General features: G+C 42.2%; 2 protein-coding genes across 4 annotated transcripts; both read left to right on the forward strand.

Annotated features, from left to right (window-relative positions):
• Positions 1–173: 173 nt before the first annotated feature.
• LOC108104281 (CTP synthase) lies at positions 174–14,505 on the forward strand. 3 transcript variants are annotated; one of them, XM_017210246.2, is made up of 5 exons: positions 7,026–7,186; positions 9,704–10,036; positions 11,980–12,150; positions 12,232–12,733; positions 12,802–14,505. In XM_017210246.2, exons 2-5 carry the CDS (start codon positions 9,883–9,885, stop codon positions 13,841–13,843), a joined length of 1,869 nt encoding a protein of 622 aa, XP_017065735.1. In that variant the 5' UTR covers positions 7,026–7,186; positions 9,704–9,882; the 3' UTR covers positions 13,844–14,505. The 3 variants fall into 3 exon arrangements, with proteins under 3 accessions (XP_017065732.1, XP_017065733.1, XP_017065735.1); XM_017210243.2 differs by lacking the exons at positions 7,026–7,186; positions 9,704–10,036 and adding an exon at positions 174–561; XM_017210244.2 differs by lacking the exons at positions 11,980–12,150; positions 12,232–12,733; positions 12,802–14,505 and adding exons at positions 10,492–10,641; positions 10,702–11,889 and having other exon boundaries at positions 7,021–7,186.
• Positions 14,506–15,593: 1,088 nt separating this feature from the next.
• On the forward strand, positions 15,594–18,022 carry LOC108104253. Its single transcript, XM_017210202.2, has 7 exons — positions 15,594–16,196; positions 16,254–16,411; positions 16,499–16,643; positions 16,706–17,113; positions 17,174–17,450; positions 17,513–17,619; positions 17,687–18,022. The coding sequence occupies exons 1-7, from the start codon at positions 15,659–15,661 to the stop codon at positions 17,980–17,982; spliced, it is 1,929 nt and encodes a 642-aa protein (XP_017065691.1). The 5' UTR covers positions 15,594–15,658; the 3' UTR covers positions 17,983–18,022.
• The last annotated feature ends 140 nt before the right edge of the window (positions 18,023–18,162 follow it).

Raw genomic sequence — 18,162 nt, forward strand, 5'->3', positions numbered from 1 at the left:
AATAGAAATATTTGCATATATGTACATATATATAAAAATTAAAAGTGAATTCTCACAAAGTCTTGTTGGTCTTATTTTCAATGTGATCTTGATTATTTCTATTTTTAATATATTATAAAAATCAAATTTATTTAAAATGGTGTTTTCCAACACCTGATGAATCCTGGCATTTTTGGCAGAATGTGATGTGGTCATACCGCCGGCGCCCCGCAGAAAGTACCAAAGCAACTAATCTGTCGTTTTAAGAATACCACGTGCTGTAAAAGCAAAATAAACGGCGCAATTATTGTGGCTCCAATAACGGTTGATTGAGTACATATCGCGTTCATATCCGGGATATACAATAATCTAGCCGTTTCCGTGGTTCATCATATTGGAGCCTCAAGATGGAAAATATGAAATACATCCTGGTCACTGGCGGCGTCATCAGCGGCGTGGGAAAAGGTGTAATAGCCTCCTCGTTCGGAACCCTCCTTAAATCCTGTGGCCTGAGTGTGACATCGATAAAGATCGACCCCTATATCAATATAGATGCTGGAACCTTTTCACCTTATGAGCATGGTGAGTTCTCAAGTTCATTTGTATTATAGACGGAGTATATAATATGTATGCTCACGACATTAGGGAAATGCCTGTATTTATTTTGGCAAATTTTCAATATTTCGTGCAAGCTGTATAAGAATAAGTGATTGTGTGTGTGTGACGTTTCAGTGTATCGTTTAGTTCTTGCAAGTATGTGCAATTATTGTTGTAAGTTGCAAGATGTGGATTTTGTTGTTGCCAAAGGTCACACGACTTGTTGTAACCACATGGCGCGAACGAGAGAGTAAAGTGTCAGTGTTACCATGCGGTGCTATATACATTCTCCCGCCAAAAGAACCTAAACAAAAACAAAATATAAATAACACATCATAGGATAAACTATAAATAATAATAAATGCAGAAAACAACAAAGAGCACACTTTCACTTTGATAAGTAAACAAAACAAGTTAAAACTTCATATAAGAATGGTGTTACTGGTGTCTGGTGGTTTAAGTAAGCATCGATACTCTGTTTATTTTTCCGGTTCTTCAAAACTCTTAAACCAAATTCAAACCAAGTATGCATGGAATTTTGGTTTAATTTTGGATAAAAGTTTTTTTAGGTATCGGAAAATTAGGTTTTTACTTTAATATTTTGTTAAAATGTTCGTAAATATTTATTTTACTTATCGAAGTAAAATTCAGTTATTTAGTGTATCCTATCATCTAATATTTTTCTTGAAGTGTTTGAATGAATGCTATAGTGGCGTGTTAACTTTTTTGCAATGAGAGTGCGAAAGAGATGACTAGATATACCTGCCTGTCAGCTGTTTTCTTGCCCACTCTTTCTCTCTCTCTTTGCCTTTCTCTCTCTTAACACAAACAACAAGTAAACGCACGTGTTTTTAAACAATTATGGTTTGTTTATCAACAAATCAACTAGAGAGCGGAGCCATCAAGAAGGGAAATGACGAATGTACATGTGAAATGAAAAATTCTCCAAGTGACTTGCTGAAAACGTGGAGACTGTGTTTTGGAAGCACATTTTCGATGCGAGTTATAAAAAGGGGGATTCACCTGTTGTGTACGGAACTTAAAGAACATATCGATTTATAGTTTGTCGATTAGGTGTACATTGTACAAACTTTGTTTTTGTGCATTGAAAAGCTTATATTCTTAACTTCACTCTTTGTTCCTCTTTGGGGCTTTCTTTTTGTAGCTTGACGTTGAAAATTCACGTTTTTTTTGCTTCTCTTTGTATTACATTTACTTTGCTTTGCCCGGTGTTTTTTATTTTTGGGAAAGAATATTAAAACGGTTTACCGGCGAGTTTTCAACCACTTAGAAATGATCCGGTGGGATTAGCGAATTTCCCGCGACTGGCTCGACGATTTCGTGTCATTAAAAGTCAGCTGCTTATCTTTCGCTGCCAATATGCACTTGCTTGCATGTGTGCACATATACGTATATAATAAAACTGTTTACGTGAACCACAGCAGAACTACAGACACTGGCGATCCGAACTATACTGAACTCAAATATGATTCGAAGCACGTATCATTTTCATGAACTCTCATTTTTATTTTTTGTCTCAGAATATTGTTTATTTGTGCCTTCGTCTTCCCGATCAGTTTTCTCACTCGTTCGTTCTCATTCACTCTCTGCCCACTATGTCTCCCAACAAAAGGAACAATCCCGACCAAAATGACAATAACAACGATAAATGAATAAACGGTAGCAGCGATACTCACACAAATTTATTTATGCAATGTGCCAATGCAATTATCCAGCTTGTTTGTGAGGTGCCCGGGTCGTACGTATGTGTATTTGATATCTGACACACCGATGACCTGCACAAATTTTAGGGCTGGTCTACACGGGTGTAATGCGTGTGTATCTTAAGTAACGGAAGAAAATAAACGAATTCTCAAACTTTGATGGGTAAGGGTTAGCTTGGGTTTTGCAGAGATATCGTTATAGCTGAATGTGTCCAAGGATGCACTGACTGTTTTAAAGTGTATACGTGACTGGATAGATCTCAACGCAAGGTTTTAATCAGGGGTGCCAACTTTTACTTTTCAACAGTAGAAACGCACATCTTGTGACTGTGAATTTTGCTCACCTTATCAATTATGATTCACTTTAGGTAGTGTAACAGGCCCTTGCGACTTCGATGAGTTGAAATAGTCCACCTCCCTCTGGCAAACCCTCCCATCACCACCTTCATCACCCCCCTTCATAAGGGATTACTGTCTGCCGCCTGTCATTTGCATTTTTGCGCCCAGCTTCACTTTTTGGGGGTCGAATTGCACCAAATGCAATTCTCCTCATTTGTTTGTGTTGGTGTGTTGCTGCTGTTTCTGCTCGCTGCCAACGTTAACGCCAGCGTCGACTGCGACTGCGGCACATGCGTGTGCTTCATTTGTTTTGCGTTAATTTCGGTAGTGTGAGTGTGAGTGGGTGCTTGCGAGTGTGTGTGTATGAGGGGGTGATGGCGGGGGTAATATGCGGAGTGGGAAATGGCAAGGGTCGCCATATTGGCCGCTGCGGCGTTCCATCTTTTGAGGGTGTCTTCTTCTAGCTGTAGAGTGCTTTTGTTGCTTTGTTGTTGCCCGGGCTTTTTGCATGTACTTTGCGCTCCGTCATGCTCACCGCTCCCTCCCTTTACCATCGCCCTCCGCTCCATCGGTCACATTAGCGTTTTTAGCCATAAAAGAGCCAAGTTCCTCTCCGCACTTCTCCAATTCCTCCTCCTAGTCCTCCTCTTTTCGCTCTTCTGTCTGCCCATTTGGTTGTGTGGCCGTCATCGGCGCGTCAACATCGTTAGCAGCTGTTGCTCTTTGCCTGTGCGCCATTAACTGCCGCCCCTCCCCGCCCCCCTTGCACACCGGGCCACTCCCCCCCTCCGCTTTATTCCATCTCCTTTTTGGCCTGCATTTGCTTTGTTGCTGGATTTCTGCTTGCGCATTCGTTACGCTCACGTTCGCGACGACAATAATGCTTGGGCCTCTGCTGCTGCTGTTGCCTAGTTGTTGTTTTTGGTTTTGCTGCCACCTCTGACTGCTCCTCTTCCTCTTTTTTATAACTCACGCTTCTGCTCTGCCTTGTGCGTATGCTGCCACATACAGTAGTAGCCCGCTAGGATTGATAATTTATAAAGTGTAATATAGGTGTATGTACGAAATGGAAAGCGTGAGTTATAACATTTGTTTGAGCCTTGTTGTATTTCTTTTTTTCTTCTGGATTTCCTACCACATACAGTAGTTATCTAGTAAGAAGGTCAAGCCAAAACTGGCACACGTTATCGATTTCATTCCAAAAGTGTGAAATATATCATTCATTTGCTTGACCCTCTTTATTCTTTCTTCTCATTTGGATGTGCTGCCAAATACGATTACAACTCGCAATAAAAGACGCAAAGAATTAAAATTGCCAAAAATTCCCATACCATCCATATTTCTGTTAACAATTTTTTGTATTATAAAATATATATTGAATAATAATTAAGTGTAATGCTCTTTTAATAGCATTTATTAAGTAGAATAAGAATATCGAATCTCCACTGTATTCATATACATATGGCCAGCGTGTGCGAGCTTTGTACGTGTGTGTGTGTATTGGTGTGCAAAAATTAAATGGAAAATACCATTTCGCTGTGGCGGCTCTCCAACTCTCCAGCTCGCCAGCAGGATGTGACCGTTGCTACGCGTTTCTGGCGTCTGAGGTTGAGTGGCTGCCTCCCACCGACTCGCCCCCTCATTTGTTGCCACACGCACACGCTTACATACACACACAGATAATACAGTTTGCTGATGGGCCCGCACGTGTCGGTGTGTGCGTGTGTGTTCTATGGCTTCATAAGCTTCAATCTTCTTCGTCGTCTGGTCAAAAGTTTGCCCACTTCCCATAACTTTAAGCATAGCTTATGGATCGCTTTAAGTAATTACATTGGGCAGAAGTTTCGGAATACAGTAGCAGTTTGCCAAATTAGCTTTCCCATCTGTTTTAGGAATCTTAGCTGTGCCTTAGCTTAAGACTCTTAAGTGAAATATATAGGCAAAAGTGTAGTTGACTGGACAGTCAACTGGTACTGGTATCCTAGTATTTTATTCCATCAAAATACCAAGCGGATTTATATTGTCCTTCGTTTTGGTTGACAAAAGTTTGGAATTAATATGTTATAAAAACCTTTTCCATTTCATTGATATTATTAATAATATATTTTTGGTTGAAGCAGACTTATTTTCTTTCTTTTAACCGGGTAAAGAAATTGCATCCCCAGTTAAGATGAAGATAAGATACGATTATATAAGATAAGGTAGGCGTTATTGGGGATCATTATTTAATTGTAAGAAATATTCAATTCGCAAATTCTTAACGGCTGCACAATCGCACTTGCCCCTTATAATATAGCGTTATATTACATTTTCGCTGCTTTCCACCTCCGTTTTTCCACCCAAACGCCACCCACCTCACACTTACGGTGTCTGAGCGACAGGCGCCAGAAGAAGAGGAAGAGTGATGAGAGGAGGGGATAGAAGAAGAGTAGAGAAGAGGAAGTGGGAAGAGGAGAACGAAGTGAGAAGAGGAAGAGCGGTGGCCGTGGAGCCACAGCCAAATTCACATCGATTCGCTTTGCCCGGCGTTTGTTGCACCGCCCCCGTTGCTTCTGCTGCTGCCGCTGGTGCGCTGCTGCCTCCTGTCGCGTGATTTTAACGAGCCTCCTCTCTCCCGCAACCGCCCCCTCTTGTCCCTTCCTCTCTTCATGGTTTATGCTTTTCGCTCGCTAGCTCGCTCGCTTCCGCGCGTTGATTGTTGTTGGCTGTGTGAGCGCATGCAAGTAGGCAGGAAGAGAGAAGGAAGGAAAGAGGAGCTGGAGGAGAGCAGGCCACCGGCTCCACCTCACACAGACAGCACGGCTGGCTCTCTCTCGCATGTGTTTGTGTGGCTATGCGGCTATGGGTGTGCTATGAGTGTATTGGTGTGCGTGTGCTGGATAGCCGGCAATAATATGCCCAAAAGCAGCAAAAGCAAAAGCAACAACAAAGGGGAGCCAGCAGCGAGCAGAGCGAAGCAAATGGCGGCGGCCGTTTTTAGCGTTTGTGCGCGCTTCTCCACCCCCCTTCCTATCCATTGCACACATATACATTATATATGTATGTATGTATGTGTCGCGCCGGCAAAAGCAAAAGCAAAAGCTTGTGGCGTGGCTTTGGCTCTCGCCTGAAACTGAACTTAACTGCCAGCCTGCTGACTGCTCTGCTCTGCTCTCCCCCTCCTCCCCCTTGCTCCATACCAACCCCCCTGGCTTCGTCCCTCCATTTGGATAGCCTGCGCCTCCTCGCTGGCGTTTTTTGCGTTTCAGTGTGCGCTTCTCATGCCCTCACTTCTGAGGGTATTATGATTTGGATATGAGGTTAGGACATTCCAAATAAATTTGATAGAAAGTAAAGCGGATGTAATTATTATTAATTAACTAAAAGATTTATGAACTTATTCTTAAAGTTTTCTAATTTTAAAAAAACATGCATATAGAAAGATGCACTATGAAATTACTTATATTTGGCATTATCTCTTCTGTTCCGGCACTTTTACGGAGCTATATACTGTGCACTAGTTCTAATTCTTAATTAGATCTCATAAAAATGGTTCCGTTCGTACAATAACACGAAAAGATAAGAGTAATTTCCCACTACCCTCAAACAGTTTTATTTCTCTGCTGCACAATATCAAAGTCTGATATATATTAACTTTCATTTTCTAGCTTGTATTTGACAACGGTTGCATCGGGTACAAGCACCTTCATAAAATGATCTTAATTTGTTTAAGCTAAGTCAGGGATAAAAACTGTGATGATCAGGTTGTCTCTTTTGTGTGGGTTGGTAAAAAGTTGCATTTTAGATTGACTTCCAAATTAAACCGAAATTTCATTCAAGTGTATCAAATTTTCGTTCTCTCCTGGCCTTTAGCTTCCTTTAGTACTTTTTTTGTGTTTTTTTTTTATACATATTATTTTGCCTGCCTGCTGCTGCTGGTGGCTGTTGGCTGTTTGGCTGGCGTCGTTTCAGCTGCCGCCGCTAGTTGGCACGTTTTGTTGGCTGGCTGGTGGCTCTGGCTCTGGCTGGCTGGCTGGCTGACTGGCTGGCTCGCTTGGCTTTTGGGGGGCTTGTGGACCTGGCCGGGGATTGGGATTTGGAGTGGGAATGGGTATGGGAATGGGACTACTACAACTGCGACTGCGACTGGGCCTGGGTCTGAACACGGCCTGCTGGCTCATGGCTCATGGCTTTCGGCCTGATGGCGGATGGCTGCAGCCTGTCGCAGTGGCAAACAGCCGAAAGGGGCTGTGGGGGTATGGGGGAGAGGACAGAGCGGTCTGTGTGCGGCAGCGGTGGCGGCGCGTCAACGGCAGCAACAACAAGAACGCCGCCGCGACAGCAGCAGCGGCGCTTCGCACTTTGCTCTGCTGAATTTTCAATTTCAGTTGTAAGCTGACTGCAATCAGCAGTGGTTCGCATTTTGGTTCGGGAATTCGCAATTCCGCAATTCGGTTTTCTCGGTATTCGCGCTCGTGAAAACGCTCTCGGGACATAACGGAATATACGGGCCGGTGCGGCTGTGTCCGAGCGCACAAAAAACTTTTCGATTATTATAAACTTTGGCGGTAACACACACTCACATATACTAACACACGGCGACCACCCACTGATTCACCACCTAACCACCCACATGTACCGTTAGTTGCGACTCCTGGCGCGCTAATTTTTGCATATGTATGTGAGCGAGTGAAACACGCACATGTGTGTGTGTTTTATTGATTTTATAAAGCAACTATATAGTTTATTCCCTACCCCCTCTTTTTTTTTGAGCCCATCGGCACTCTTCCTTTGCTCTTCATTCCTGGGCTAATTTCAATGACAGTTGAAGCGAGAGGGGGCAGTGATATAAATTTATGTTTTGGTTGGGTGGAAGGGAGATAAAACATAGTTTGAAATGAAGGAGAGTATAAAAGTAGATTTACTGTTTAAAGAAAGGAAAGGAGATGGAGTATTTAAGGATGAAGCTGGGGAAAGAACTGAAATGCAAATCGAAAGCAAATGCGATGAAGTTTAAAGCGAACAAAGTGCGATAGAGACAAAGCGTTAAAGGTGCGTTAGAGGATGGAGTCAGAACACTTAACCCTTTAAAGACCAAGTCTTACGAATTTAAAAATATATTTGTCCTAAGATGGGTAACTATAAAAGATATTGATAGAATTTTGATTCCTTAAGCAATAATAATTGCAAGATAATTTCTCATCTTTCTTATCATTTTTCAAAATCTATTTAAAATTAAAAAATTATTAGTATAAAGCTGTTTTTCTTAACATTTTTTTCCATAAGCCTGAATAGCCATTTCAGGTATTAAGTTTACCAAATCTAAATAATTTTAAAGCTTCTGTATAAAACACAATTATTGCGTTTTTTACTTCACGGGTTAAGCGATAAGCGAGAAGGGAGTATCCAACCGATTTCCAGTGTTCACCATTCCAACTCGATCTATCAATACATTGCCTTTATGCAAGATCTGACCTATAAATAGTTGGTGAAGCTGAAGAGACCAACTCTTATCTGGTTTCGCTCACTACTGCCTGATAAGCAGCGGGAAATCCAAGTTGAGGAAATGATTTCCAAATCCCCACAGTGTTAGTCCACTTAGCTGCCAATTTCCTAGCAAAACAGCTTCCAGTTCAAAATGAATATGTGTGTGTGTTTGGGTGGATGAGAGGCCTCATAACTTTCCACGGCGGGTCGAAACTTGTGAAATTCTTGGCTACCAGCAGAGGAGCAGTAGTTACCCAGCTCCCAATCACCTCGACAGCAGCTGGGCCAGCATTTCAGCCCGCTTTTCCATCCCTCTTGGCCCTGCCCTCACCTAACAACAACAGCCGCAACAACAACAACAACAACAGCAACGAAACACACTGTCGCCGGCAGTTTTTGCCCATAAAAACGGCAACGGCAACGACGAAAACGAAAATTTAACGACTGCGCAACGTGACGCATTATTTGTCTGGCTTGGCTTGGCTTGGTCTTCTGGTCTCTTGTCTGCTATGCCTGCCGCCTGCTGCCTGCAGCAAAGCTATAGCTGCCGCCAGAAATTGCTTTTGCTCGCTGGAATACATACATACGTACATATGTATGTATGTTTGTATGTCTGCGTGTGATTGCGGCCTGTGCCTCTGCATCCGCTCCCCTTACACCGCCTCCTTTTGCCCCTGCCCCTCTCCCTCCCACAATCTAAAGTCTCCATACTCCACGCTGCCGTTTTTAGTATTTCGCACTCTGTGCACGGCAAACATTTTTGCATGACTGACTGAATGCCGCCGCCTGCGCCTGACTCACACACACATCCACATCAATGCACTGGGGCCAGACGATGCATTCGCAAAAAATGAGTATAGGTTAGGCGAAAATGTTTATTACTCGGGAAACTCTAGATTTTTTGGTCTTAAAAGTTTTAAATGTTGGGATTAATTTTCTTATGAGATGACTAGCTGATTTTATTATTATTAACCTCGTAATAGTATTTGTATTTAAAATATAATATCACAAACGAATTAAATTTGATTTCGGATTGAAAATTTTTGCCAAGTGTATCTACCGCAATGAGTTGGGGAAGGGGTACGGGGACAGTCAGAGGCAGCGGAACCGGGAGCGTTAGCGGGATGGGAAGCGGGAGTATTGAGCAGGCAGGCTCGTGGAGTAACCGTTGGCTGGTCTTGGTCTCTCGGTCGTCGCTCGTCTGTCTCTGTTTCTCCCTCTCTATATCTCCCACTTTGTTGCTGGCTTGGCCTGGCGTGTTTATAATTTGATTTCGCTGCTTCTTTCCTGCCTCGTCTTCTTCATCTAGCTGGTTGAAAGCAGAAGGGGGAGCGAGGAAGATGGACTGAACGGACGATGGGGAGCAGAGCAGAGCAAAGCGAGCAGCGCAGAGCGGCATTTCCTGTCGCCCAGCTCGTTTTTGGGCCTAGGCCTAACGAAGGAATCTTAATGAAGTTATTGTGTTAACAGTTTGAGGGGCATTGGCTGGGGCTGCTCATTGATGGTCACGGATCGCAGCTAACTTGTGGGTGGAAAAGGGATGGCTATAGTGAGTGACCAAAAAGCCTAATGCTCTTTATTTCAACCGTTTCTCTCAGTGAATTTGGTTAGTAGTGTGCGTGTGTGTGCTTGCCGTTTGAGCATGCATTTGGCATTCACCGTTAGCCGGCGGACAAGTGAAACAGCAGGAGCTACCCATTAAACAAAGTGCACGCGTGAAACAAAGACAAAATAACGAATAAAAAAAAACTCCACTCACACGTTCGAGCGCGCTAAGATGGCGCCAAAAAAGTCCACCATTGTGCTCAATGTGGAGCAGTTTATTCACGACATTGAGGAGCGTCCGGCCATCTGGAACCGCAACTTCCACTGCAACAAGGCCTTCCTCGAGCAGATGTGGGACGAGTTGAGCGGGGCGCATAAGCTGCCGAGTAAGTAGAGCATACGGCAAAAAAGGAGTTCCCTCAGTGTTGTCGACTTAAAGTTAAACTGTAACTATTTTACAGAGCCAAAAAGTAAAAAGTTGAATCGAATTTTCAGTGTCAAAAAACGGTTTTTCAACGAGATAAATTTTAATACAATTTTTTTTTATATTAAAAAGTTTAGTTTTGGAAGCCATTTCCGTATCCTTAGCTTATACATATTTTAAAAACTGTAAGCATTAGGCAGTTTCGTTTTGATATTTAAAATTGTACACCCATAACATACTATGGAATAACTTACGGCAAAATAACAGTTAAGATCCAGCGTAAAGTAGCTAAACGAAATATTAAGTTTCCGGTTCTAATCAGATTTGGCGAATAACTAGCAAAGTTGGCAGCACTGACAATGTCTCCAAACATGAAACAAAGAAGATTCTCTATCGTTATCCCACTCTCTCTCCCAGAGATCGTGCTCAAGGCCAAGTGGAAGGGGCTGCGAGACAATTTTCGAGTGGAGTACAAAAGGATACCTCGAGCGGATAACGGTGATTTTATGGTAGATCCAGCAACCTTTGAGTCCAAATGGCTGCACTATTATGCATTGTTGTTTCTAAGTGAGTTTATAGGAGTTATTTAATAAAGGATTGTATTTAATAAAGTTTTTAATCTATCAGCTGATCACATGCGTCACCGTTTGCCAAAGAACGAGCAGGATCAGTCATTCTACTTTAACCAGCAGAGCGAGGATTGCGAAAAGACAGTGGTGGAACCGGATTTAACCAACGGTTTGATACGTCGCCTTCAAGACAGCGACGAGGATTACGACGAGGAGGATTTGGAGGCGGAGGCGGACGGAGAGGCTAGCGAGGCCACCATGGAGGAGGCAATGCCCACACCGCCGGCTGCTCATCAAATGAACCAAGTGAGCACCACACCACTGGCCACAGGAGCTTTGAGAGCACAAGAGGAGGCACATCAGCACGCTTTGATCAAGGCAGGATTACTTCGAGCCCAGTTGATGGAACTAGAAAAGGAGGCCGAGGATTTAAGCAAAAAACCACCGCCATCGCAACAACAACAACAGCACTCTCCAGCGGCTCCGTTACTTCAGATGCTGGTGGAACCACCAGCTGCTCACTGTTCTCCACCTCCAGTGGTGACTACCACATCCGCACAAGTACAACAACCAGGATCAGCAGCTGTATTGGCGCCGGCAACCACTACATCCGCATCATCTGTATCCTCCAATGGAGCACCAATGTGTGGCAAGAGATCTGTGTCACCCCCGCCATTGTACAACAAAGCACACCATCCGCTGGCCACCCTGGCAGCAGCTCACCATGCGGCCAAAGAAAGAAATGAAGACTTCGGAGCCTCCTCCGCTGTGGGAGGAAATGGAGATCATTTAAGCTTCACTCAACACTCCTATGCCAATGGACTGATACCCGCCCTTAAGTTGAAGCGACCGCGGCTCTCTGAGGATAGTAACTTCAATGGATCCTCGACAATGGATGCTCCACTAGTGCCAGAGGACGATGACTACCACTACTTGCTAAGCCTGCATCCGTACATGAAGCAATTGACTGCAGCGCAGAAGCTTCGCATACGCACCAAGATACAAAAACTCATATTTAAGGAGCTCTACAAGGAGGATCTCGAGGAGTCCAAGTAGTGGAACAGCTCAGAAAGCCTAGATTAAGCCCAAGACTGTACATACGCCCTGTAGACTAGACTATAAGCATTATACTTAGTTTGTGTCCATGCCATGCTACTTGATTGATTTCTAGTTGAGCGTCACTCCAAGGAAAGCTGGGAGTGCGCCATTTACGCCTAAGCACAAATACATTGAAATAAAAATGTAATATTAAAAACAGTTTTCTATTAATTTCCACCAGGGGGGAAGAAAGCCTAAATTCTTGAATCTCTTAAAAATTGTTTTATTTTATTCTTAGGTGAAGTTTACGTTTTGGACGATGGCGCTGAGGTCGATCTGGATTTAGGAAACTATGAACGATTTCTCGATGTCACTCTGCATCGGGACAACAACATAACCACGGGCAAGATCTACAAGTTGGTCATTGAAAAGGAACGAACTGGAGAGTACTTGGGAAAAACCGTTCAAGGTGGGTAATTAATGATAAGATCCATCTTGTACGTAATATAAATATTCGAATAGCCATTAATTTTAACTATTTTCCTCACAGTTGTCCCACATATCACGGATGCCATCCAGGAGTGGGTGGAGCGCGTGGCCAAGACGCCTGTCCAAGGATCCACGAAGCCACAGGTGTGCGTTGTAGAATTGGGTGGAACCATTGGCGATATTGAGGGCATGCCTTTCGTGGAAGCCTTCCGTCAGTTTCAGTTTCGCGTTAAGAGAGAGAACTTCTGTTTGGCCCATGTGTCGTTGGTTCCATTGCCCAAGGCCACTGGAGAACCAAAGACGAAGCCCACTCAGAGTTCGGTAAGAGAACTTAGAGGATGTGGTCTGAGTCCCGATTTGATTGTCTGCCGTTCGGAGAAACCCATTGGACTAGAGGTCAAGGAGAAGATCAGTAATTTCTGTCATGTGGGCCCGGATCAGGTTATATGCATCCACGATTTGAACTCAATTTACCATGTTCCGCTGCTGATGGAGCAGAATGGAGTTATTGAATATCTCAATGAGCGACTGCAACTTAATATTAACATGAGCAAGAGGACCAAGTAAGTTAATATTACTATGAAAATCTGGAATATATATTTACTAACCACTTTCGTTTTGCTTATTTCAGATGTCTACAGCAGTGGCGTGACTTGGCCCGCCGCACAGAGACTGTTCGTCGCGAAGTTTGCATCGCAGTTGTTGGCAAGTACACAAAGTTCGCGGATTCCTACGCCTCCGTGGTGAAAGCCCTGCAACATGCCGCCCTGGCTGTAAATCGTAAACTGGAACTGGTCTTTATCGAATCGTGCCAGCTAGAGGAGGAGACTATGAAGACGGAGCCGAGCAAGTACCACAAGGAGTGGCAGAAGCTGTGCGAAAGCGATGGTATCCTAGTGCCCGGCGGATTTGGTTCCCGTGGCATGGAAGGCAAAATTCGGGCATGTCAATGGGCGCGATTGAATAAAAAGCCATTGCTTGGCATCTGTTTGGGTCTACAAGCTGCTGTGATTGAATTTGCCCGAAACGTATTGGGTCTTAAAGATGCCAACACTACTGAAATCGACCCGAATACAGCCAACGCTTTGGTCATCGATATGCCCGAGCATCATACTGGTCAATTGGGTGGCACTATGCGTTTGGGAAAACGAACTACGGTGTTCGCCGATGGCCCGAGTGTCATACGTCAGCTGTATGGCAGTCCAAAAACCGTGGAGGAACGTCATCGGCATCGTTATGAAGTTAATCCGAAATATGTTCCCCGACTGGAAGAGCACGGCATGCGTTTTGTAGGCACCGACGAAGACAAGACCAGGATGGAAATCATAGAACTCAGTGATCATCCTTATTTCGTAGCCACTCAATATCATCCGGAATACTTGTCGCGACCATTAAAGCCCTCGCCTCCTTTCCTTGGCTTGATCCTGGCCTCCGTGGATCGGTTGCCCCAATATATTCAGCGTGGTTGCCGACTGTCGCCCAGGCAGCTATCCGATGCCTCTTCGGATGAGGAAGAGAATGTTGTGGGGTTGGCTAGTGCAACAAGTTCCTTGAGGTCCTTAAAGATTAGCGCAACACCTAAAAATGGAGTTTCTAATGGCTGCAATGGTAGCACCAGCACTTCCGACGGCGAAGGAGCCTGTGGAGGCGTTGATCTTACCAATGGCCATTGAATGAATTAATGAACGAATCCTTACCCCTTGGACGTGTTTATGATAAGTTTTGATCCTGTTATCGCACTTTGCAAAAGATTGTACTGACAGGAGCATAAATGAATGTGCGGTGATGTCGGTTTAAACATTTTTTATGTTTTTTTGAAGTGACATAAAGTAATCCTTATGTATGATGAAGATTCTCTTGCTTTAGGATTTTCTTTGTCCTATTTAAAACTGCTTCCAAAAGTTATAGTTTCCAAAGTGGAAACATCTTTAAAATGAAAAGCTGTAATACTATTTATTTTCATGTGTTTTAAAATAAAACACAATTTTTATTTCAAAAGTTGAAATAATTTATTTTTAAGTTATGGTTTAAGGTTATAGGAAAGATTTTTTAGTTTGTTATTAATTGGAAATGTTTTGGACTTTATTTCAGAAATAACTATAAGGTTACTTTATGTCCTTGCGATTTGTCAATTATTTAAAATAGTTTATTATCGACATACTTTTGTGTGAATAGCCTCGCGTGTGTCTTCTGATAAATATGAAAATAGTTTGTAATCTCCACTAATTACAGCAAAGAGTTAGCTTATGACTTGCTTAAATTCTGATGGTTAAGTTCTTATTGTCTGTAATCTAAACTATATTTAAAGGACACAAAAAAAAAAAAAAATAACGCTATTACCTTAATCATATATATTTTTAGATAAACAATGAAATAATTAAAAATATTTGTGTTTTAATTTTAATTTTGTTGGCGGTTGGCACAGTGTTGGAAAAATGTCGGGGGAAAGTGTTTCTCTTTTGGTTGTATTTGTAAAGGAAATTGATTTACTTTGGCGCGCAGTTTTCAAACTTAAATTGAAATGATAATCATTTCTTTATAAAAAACTTTAACTTTTATCAAATATTTTCTAACCTGAATTCCAAAAATCATTATTTTATTCATTTTTGATTTTTTGGATCTAATAATTTACTAATATAGTTATCTAGTCTCTCGGCGGTCACAATGTTTGATTTACCGAAATTGTTTTTGCATTGACAAGTTCCTTGAAACTAAAATTTTGTTATCTTAGTCGAAATACAATTGTTTTATAAATAAACTAAAGCTTTTTGTCACCACGAAAAGTGTCAACTAAATTTTGGAAACTTGATGGCGTCCAAGCAAGTGTTTTCTATTTTTAATGACAGGCACATCAATTCGAAAGTGTTATTAACTTTTTGTTAACTTAACTTTTCTTATCATTCCACTTTTAGTAAATTTATTGATTTATTTTTTAAGTTCTTTTCAAGATGTTACTTACAAAAGTTACTTAAAAAGTTTAATTTTTTTAAAATGATAAATATTATATACACTGTAAAAAATGTATACCGCAAATTTACAAAGGGTTTTCGTAATTATTTTTTTTTGTTCCCTCATTGACAATAAAATTTCAAAAAGAGATGCAGAGAGTGAGCTTTTAGTGTAATTTTCTGCTTGTTGACGCAATTAGTAGGCAGAGAATTAATCAAACGCTGGTACTCGAGAATAATAATGGACGCTAACTCGTACGGATTCAGATTCAGAGTCGGATGCGGATTCAGATTGAGATTTAGATACCGGCTGGCGTTGTCAGACATCGGCCCGTGTCCACAACAAAAATAGACAGGGCATACATTTGGGCTTGCGTCTGCTGCGATGAGAAGCCGATGGCTGTTGGCCAATTGAATTGAGGCAGATCGCAGATCTCCGACCAAGAACAATGCGCATTCTTCATTGTACGTTCAATTGAGTAACGTGGTCTAGCTAATTTCGCACTCGAAATAACTGAAAAACCCCTAATAAAAATCATCATGAATCATTCGGGGGTCCACAAAAAGAAGCCAAGGATTCGGAATCGTCAGAGGAACAAGATTAACCAGGTGCATCAAGAGCAACAGGAATCGCTGGATGGCAATGCTATCCCGGTGAAGACAGCTACCAAAAGAGATGACTGTCAAGTGGAAAACCAGCTTACAAGTGCCCGTACTCAGGCTAAAAGTCCTCCAAAAAGTGGAAAGTCACAGGTGGAAAATTCAAGCAAGAAAGATCAGGCGGAAAACCCACAAGAGAATGAAACCATCAGGCTAATACAGCAATTGTTACGTAGAAAATTATTGGCCAAAAATAATTCTAGCCCAACTAGTGAAGTGAAATCAGTTAATGAACAACCTAAAATAGTTACCCAACCAAAGGAAATCAAAGCTGAAGAAAAGAAACCAAAGATTTCCAGTGCTTCAGAAGCTCCTAAAATTTCTGCAGAATCTAAGACATCAGGAAAACCTTCAAGGGATACGAAGGCAGATGAAATGGAAGATCTGCTTAAATGTCTGGGAAGCAAATTGCAAATGGGTTGGTAATGTTTATATATTACTAAAATTATATTAATAATTTAATCACACCGAAAAGGAGCTGGAGAATCCCCAGCAGCGGCGCTTATCAGCAATCTTGGAAAGCTTTTCAGCCAAGCGCCGCCAAGCGATGTAGAGTCATCCGATGAAGAAGCAGAGGAGTATGTGGAGTACATCTATAAGCCAAGGCAATACTTTATGGCCTCTTTGTGTAATGTAGGTATATTGCAATTCCTGAATTAGATCTCCGTTCTCAGGGTCAATGATTTACTTTTGATCCTAATGAATTTCACTAATCTACAGTTCTGTAAGTCGGATCTGTGTGGCCAAAATCGGATACCATGTTCCCGTTGCGGCCTGAGCTATTACTGCAGCGGTGGCCACATGAAAGACGACCAGGAGCACCGGCAGCTGTGCTACGCTCTGCGACAAACGGTTGACCGAAATGGTAAGCGCTTGTCAGCGAAACATAAATCACACTAATTGCTAATTATCGGTGGGTGGATGCAGGTCACGAGATGTTCTACAAGTGCGGCGACTTCAGTGGCGAGCAGTTCCGTTCCTTTCGGATCGTGTGCATTCGCCAGGTGGAGAAGGAGATAAATCGACAGCTCTCCGCCACGGAACAGGAATTGCTTCTCTTTCCGATGATCTGTGGCGAGTCCAAGTGCCGGGAGCATCGCTTCAAGCGTTTGTCCATATGTGGAGGATGTGGCGAGGTGGCATTCTGTAAAGATAAACCGGAGCATCGCAGCAAGGAGCATGCCAAGTGGTGTGGCGCCTATCAACTTTTCAAGGCTTTTATCATGTTTCAGGCGAAATTCGGAAGACTTGAGCCCTCACTGCCCAATAAGGTTCTTAGAGAGCTGCCCATGGCTTGCTCCAACACCAAGCAGATGATGAAGAAACTTAATTTCAGTAAGTATTTATTCTATAAAAAAAATAATTTAAAATGTTTATATTTTACGTTTCTTATAGATGTTACTAATGAGTGCGAGTACGCAGCGCTGACCCAGGTATCCACAGGCCCATTGACGGCCTGGTTTGCCCTGAAGCTCTGCGAGCGTGTAAGGAACTGCGAGGAGTTGACTCTTCATTTGATTGGAGCAGAGATTGAATTCGAGGTGGATATATTACAAAAGTGGGAGCTCTTCCTGCTTCACATAATGCCAAATGTGAAGACCCTAAATGTGGTCTTCATTGGTCCGGAACTTAATCCCAATAATATATCTTTCGAACAGCTAAAGAAAATCAAGTGAGTTGGAATATTTTTATTTCATATAAATTAACAAAATTAAAACTAATAATTATTTTTAGGTGCTGCCGTTTGTGTAGGAAAACCCAGAGAACTGTGAATTATCATTTTGAGAATGGATTGTATCATGATTACTGCAAAGAACAGCATTTTCTTCAGCCGAATTTGGGTAAGATTTCAGATTTTATGAAATTTATATTTAACATATTAAATGACTTACTTACACCCTTCAATAGTTTGCTTTTTCAACTCTGGCCTTTATCGATCAACTGGATTTGCACTGGAGGATACTTGGCCAGATACCATTCAGGCTGCACTGAACCTCAAGTGCCCCATTGTGGTGACCTCTTATACGAAGTACGAGGCTCCTCTAGACATGGTGCACTTCATCAATCAATCGAATCGCCATTTAAATGTCGTTTTGCCACCGACCACAAATCCATTTTCTTCCGAGAAGCCAGAACGCAATTTCATATCAGACAATGAAGCCCCTTTTATGTTTAAGAACTTTTATTGTTTCGTTGTGGAGTAATTGGTCGACCAATAAAAGAGTGGTTGGGTTTTAAATTTAATAATAATTTTAAGTTTTTTGATTTCGATAAAAGTGAGTAAATATGTTTTGAAAAATCAGACATGTAGAAGCACGTAAAACATTGTGTAAAATGCGTAAGATAAGATGTAAGCAACAAGGTATATTGTTACGTTGCATTAC

The sequence above is a fragment of the Drosophila eugracilis genome, unplaced genomic scaffold (assembly GCF_018153835.1).
Source record: "Drosophila eugracilis isolate 14026-0451.02 unplaced genomic scaffold, ASM1815383v1 contig_2154, whole genome shotgun sequence".
In the NCBI taxonomy this organism is placed as follows: Eukaryota; Metazoa; Arthropoda; class Insecta; order Diptera; family Drosophilidae; genus Drosophila; species Drosophila eugracilis.

What these genes read in the sequence shown, in the direction of transcription:
- LOC108104281 (XM_017210243.2), top strand. Translation starts at nt 387, where the DNA reads ATGGAAAATATGAAATACATCCTGGTCACTGGCGGCGTCATCAGCGGC. An exon ending in CTTGGGAAAAACCGTTCAAG is followed by an intron (nt 12,151 to 12,231) that starts GTGGGTAATTAA and finishes TTTTCCTCACAG; the next exon opens with TTGTCCCACATATCACGGAT. An exon ending in AACATGAGCAAGAGGACCAA is followed by an intron (nt 12,734 to 12,801) that starts GTAAGTTAATAT and finishes TGCTTATTTCAG; the next exon opens with ATGTCTACAGCAGTGGCGTG.
- LOC108104253 (XM_017210202.2), top strand. Translation starts at nt 15,659, where the DNA reads ATGAATCATTCGGGGGTCCACAAAAAGAAGCCAAGGATTCGGAATCGT. An exon ending in GGGAAGCAAATTGCAAATGG is followed by an intron (nt 16,197 to 16,253) that starts GTTGGTAATGTT and finishes CACACCGAAAAG; the next exon opens with GAGCTGGAGAATCCCCAGCA. An exon ending in TTATGGCCTCTTTGTGTAAT is followed by an intron (nt 16,412 to 16,498) that starts GTAGGTATATTG and finishes ACTAATCTACAG; the next exon opens with TTCTGTAAGTCGGATCTGTG.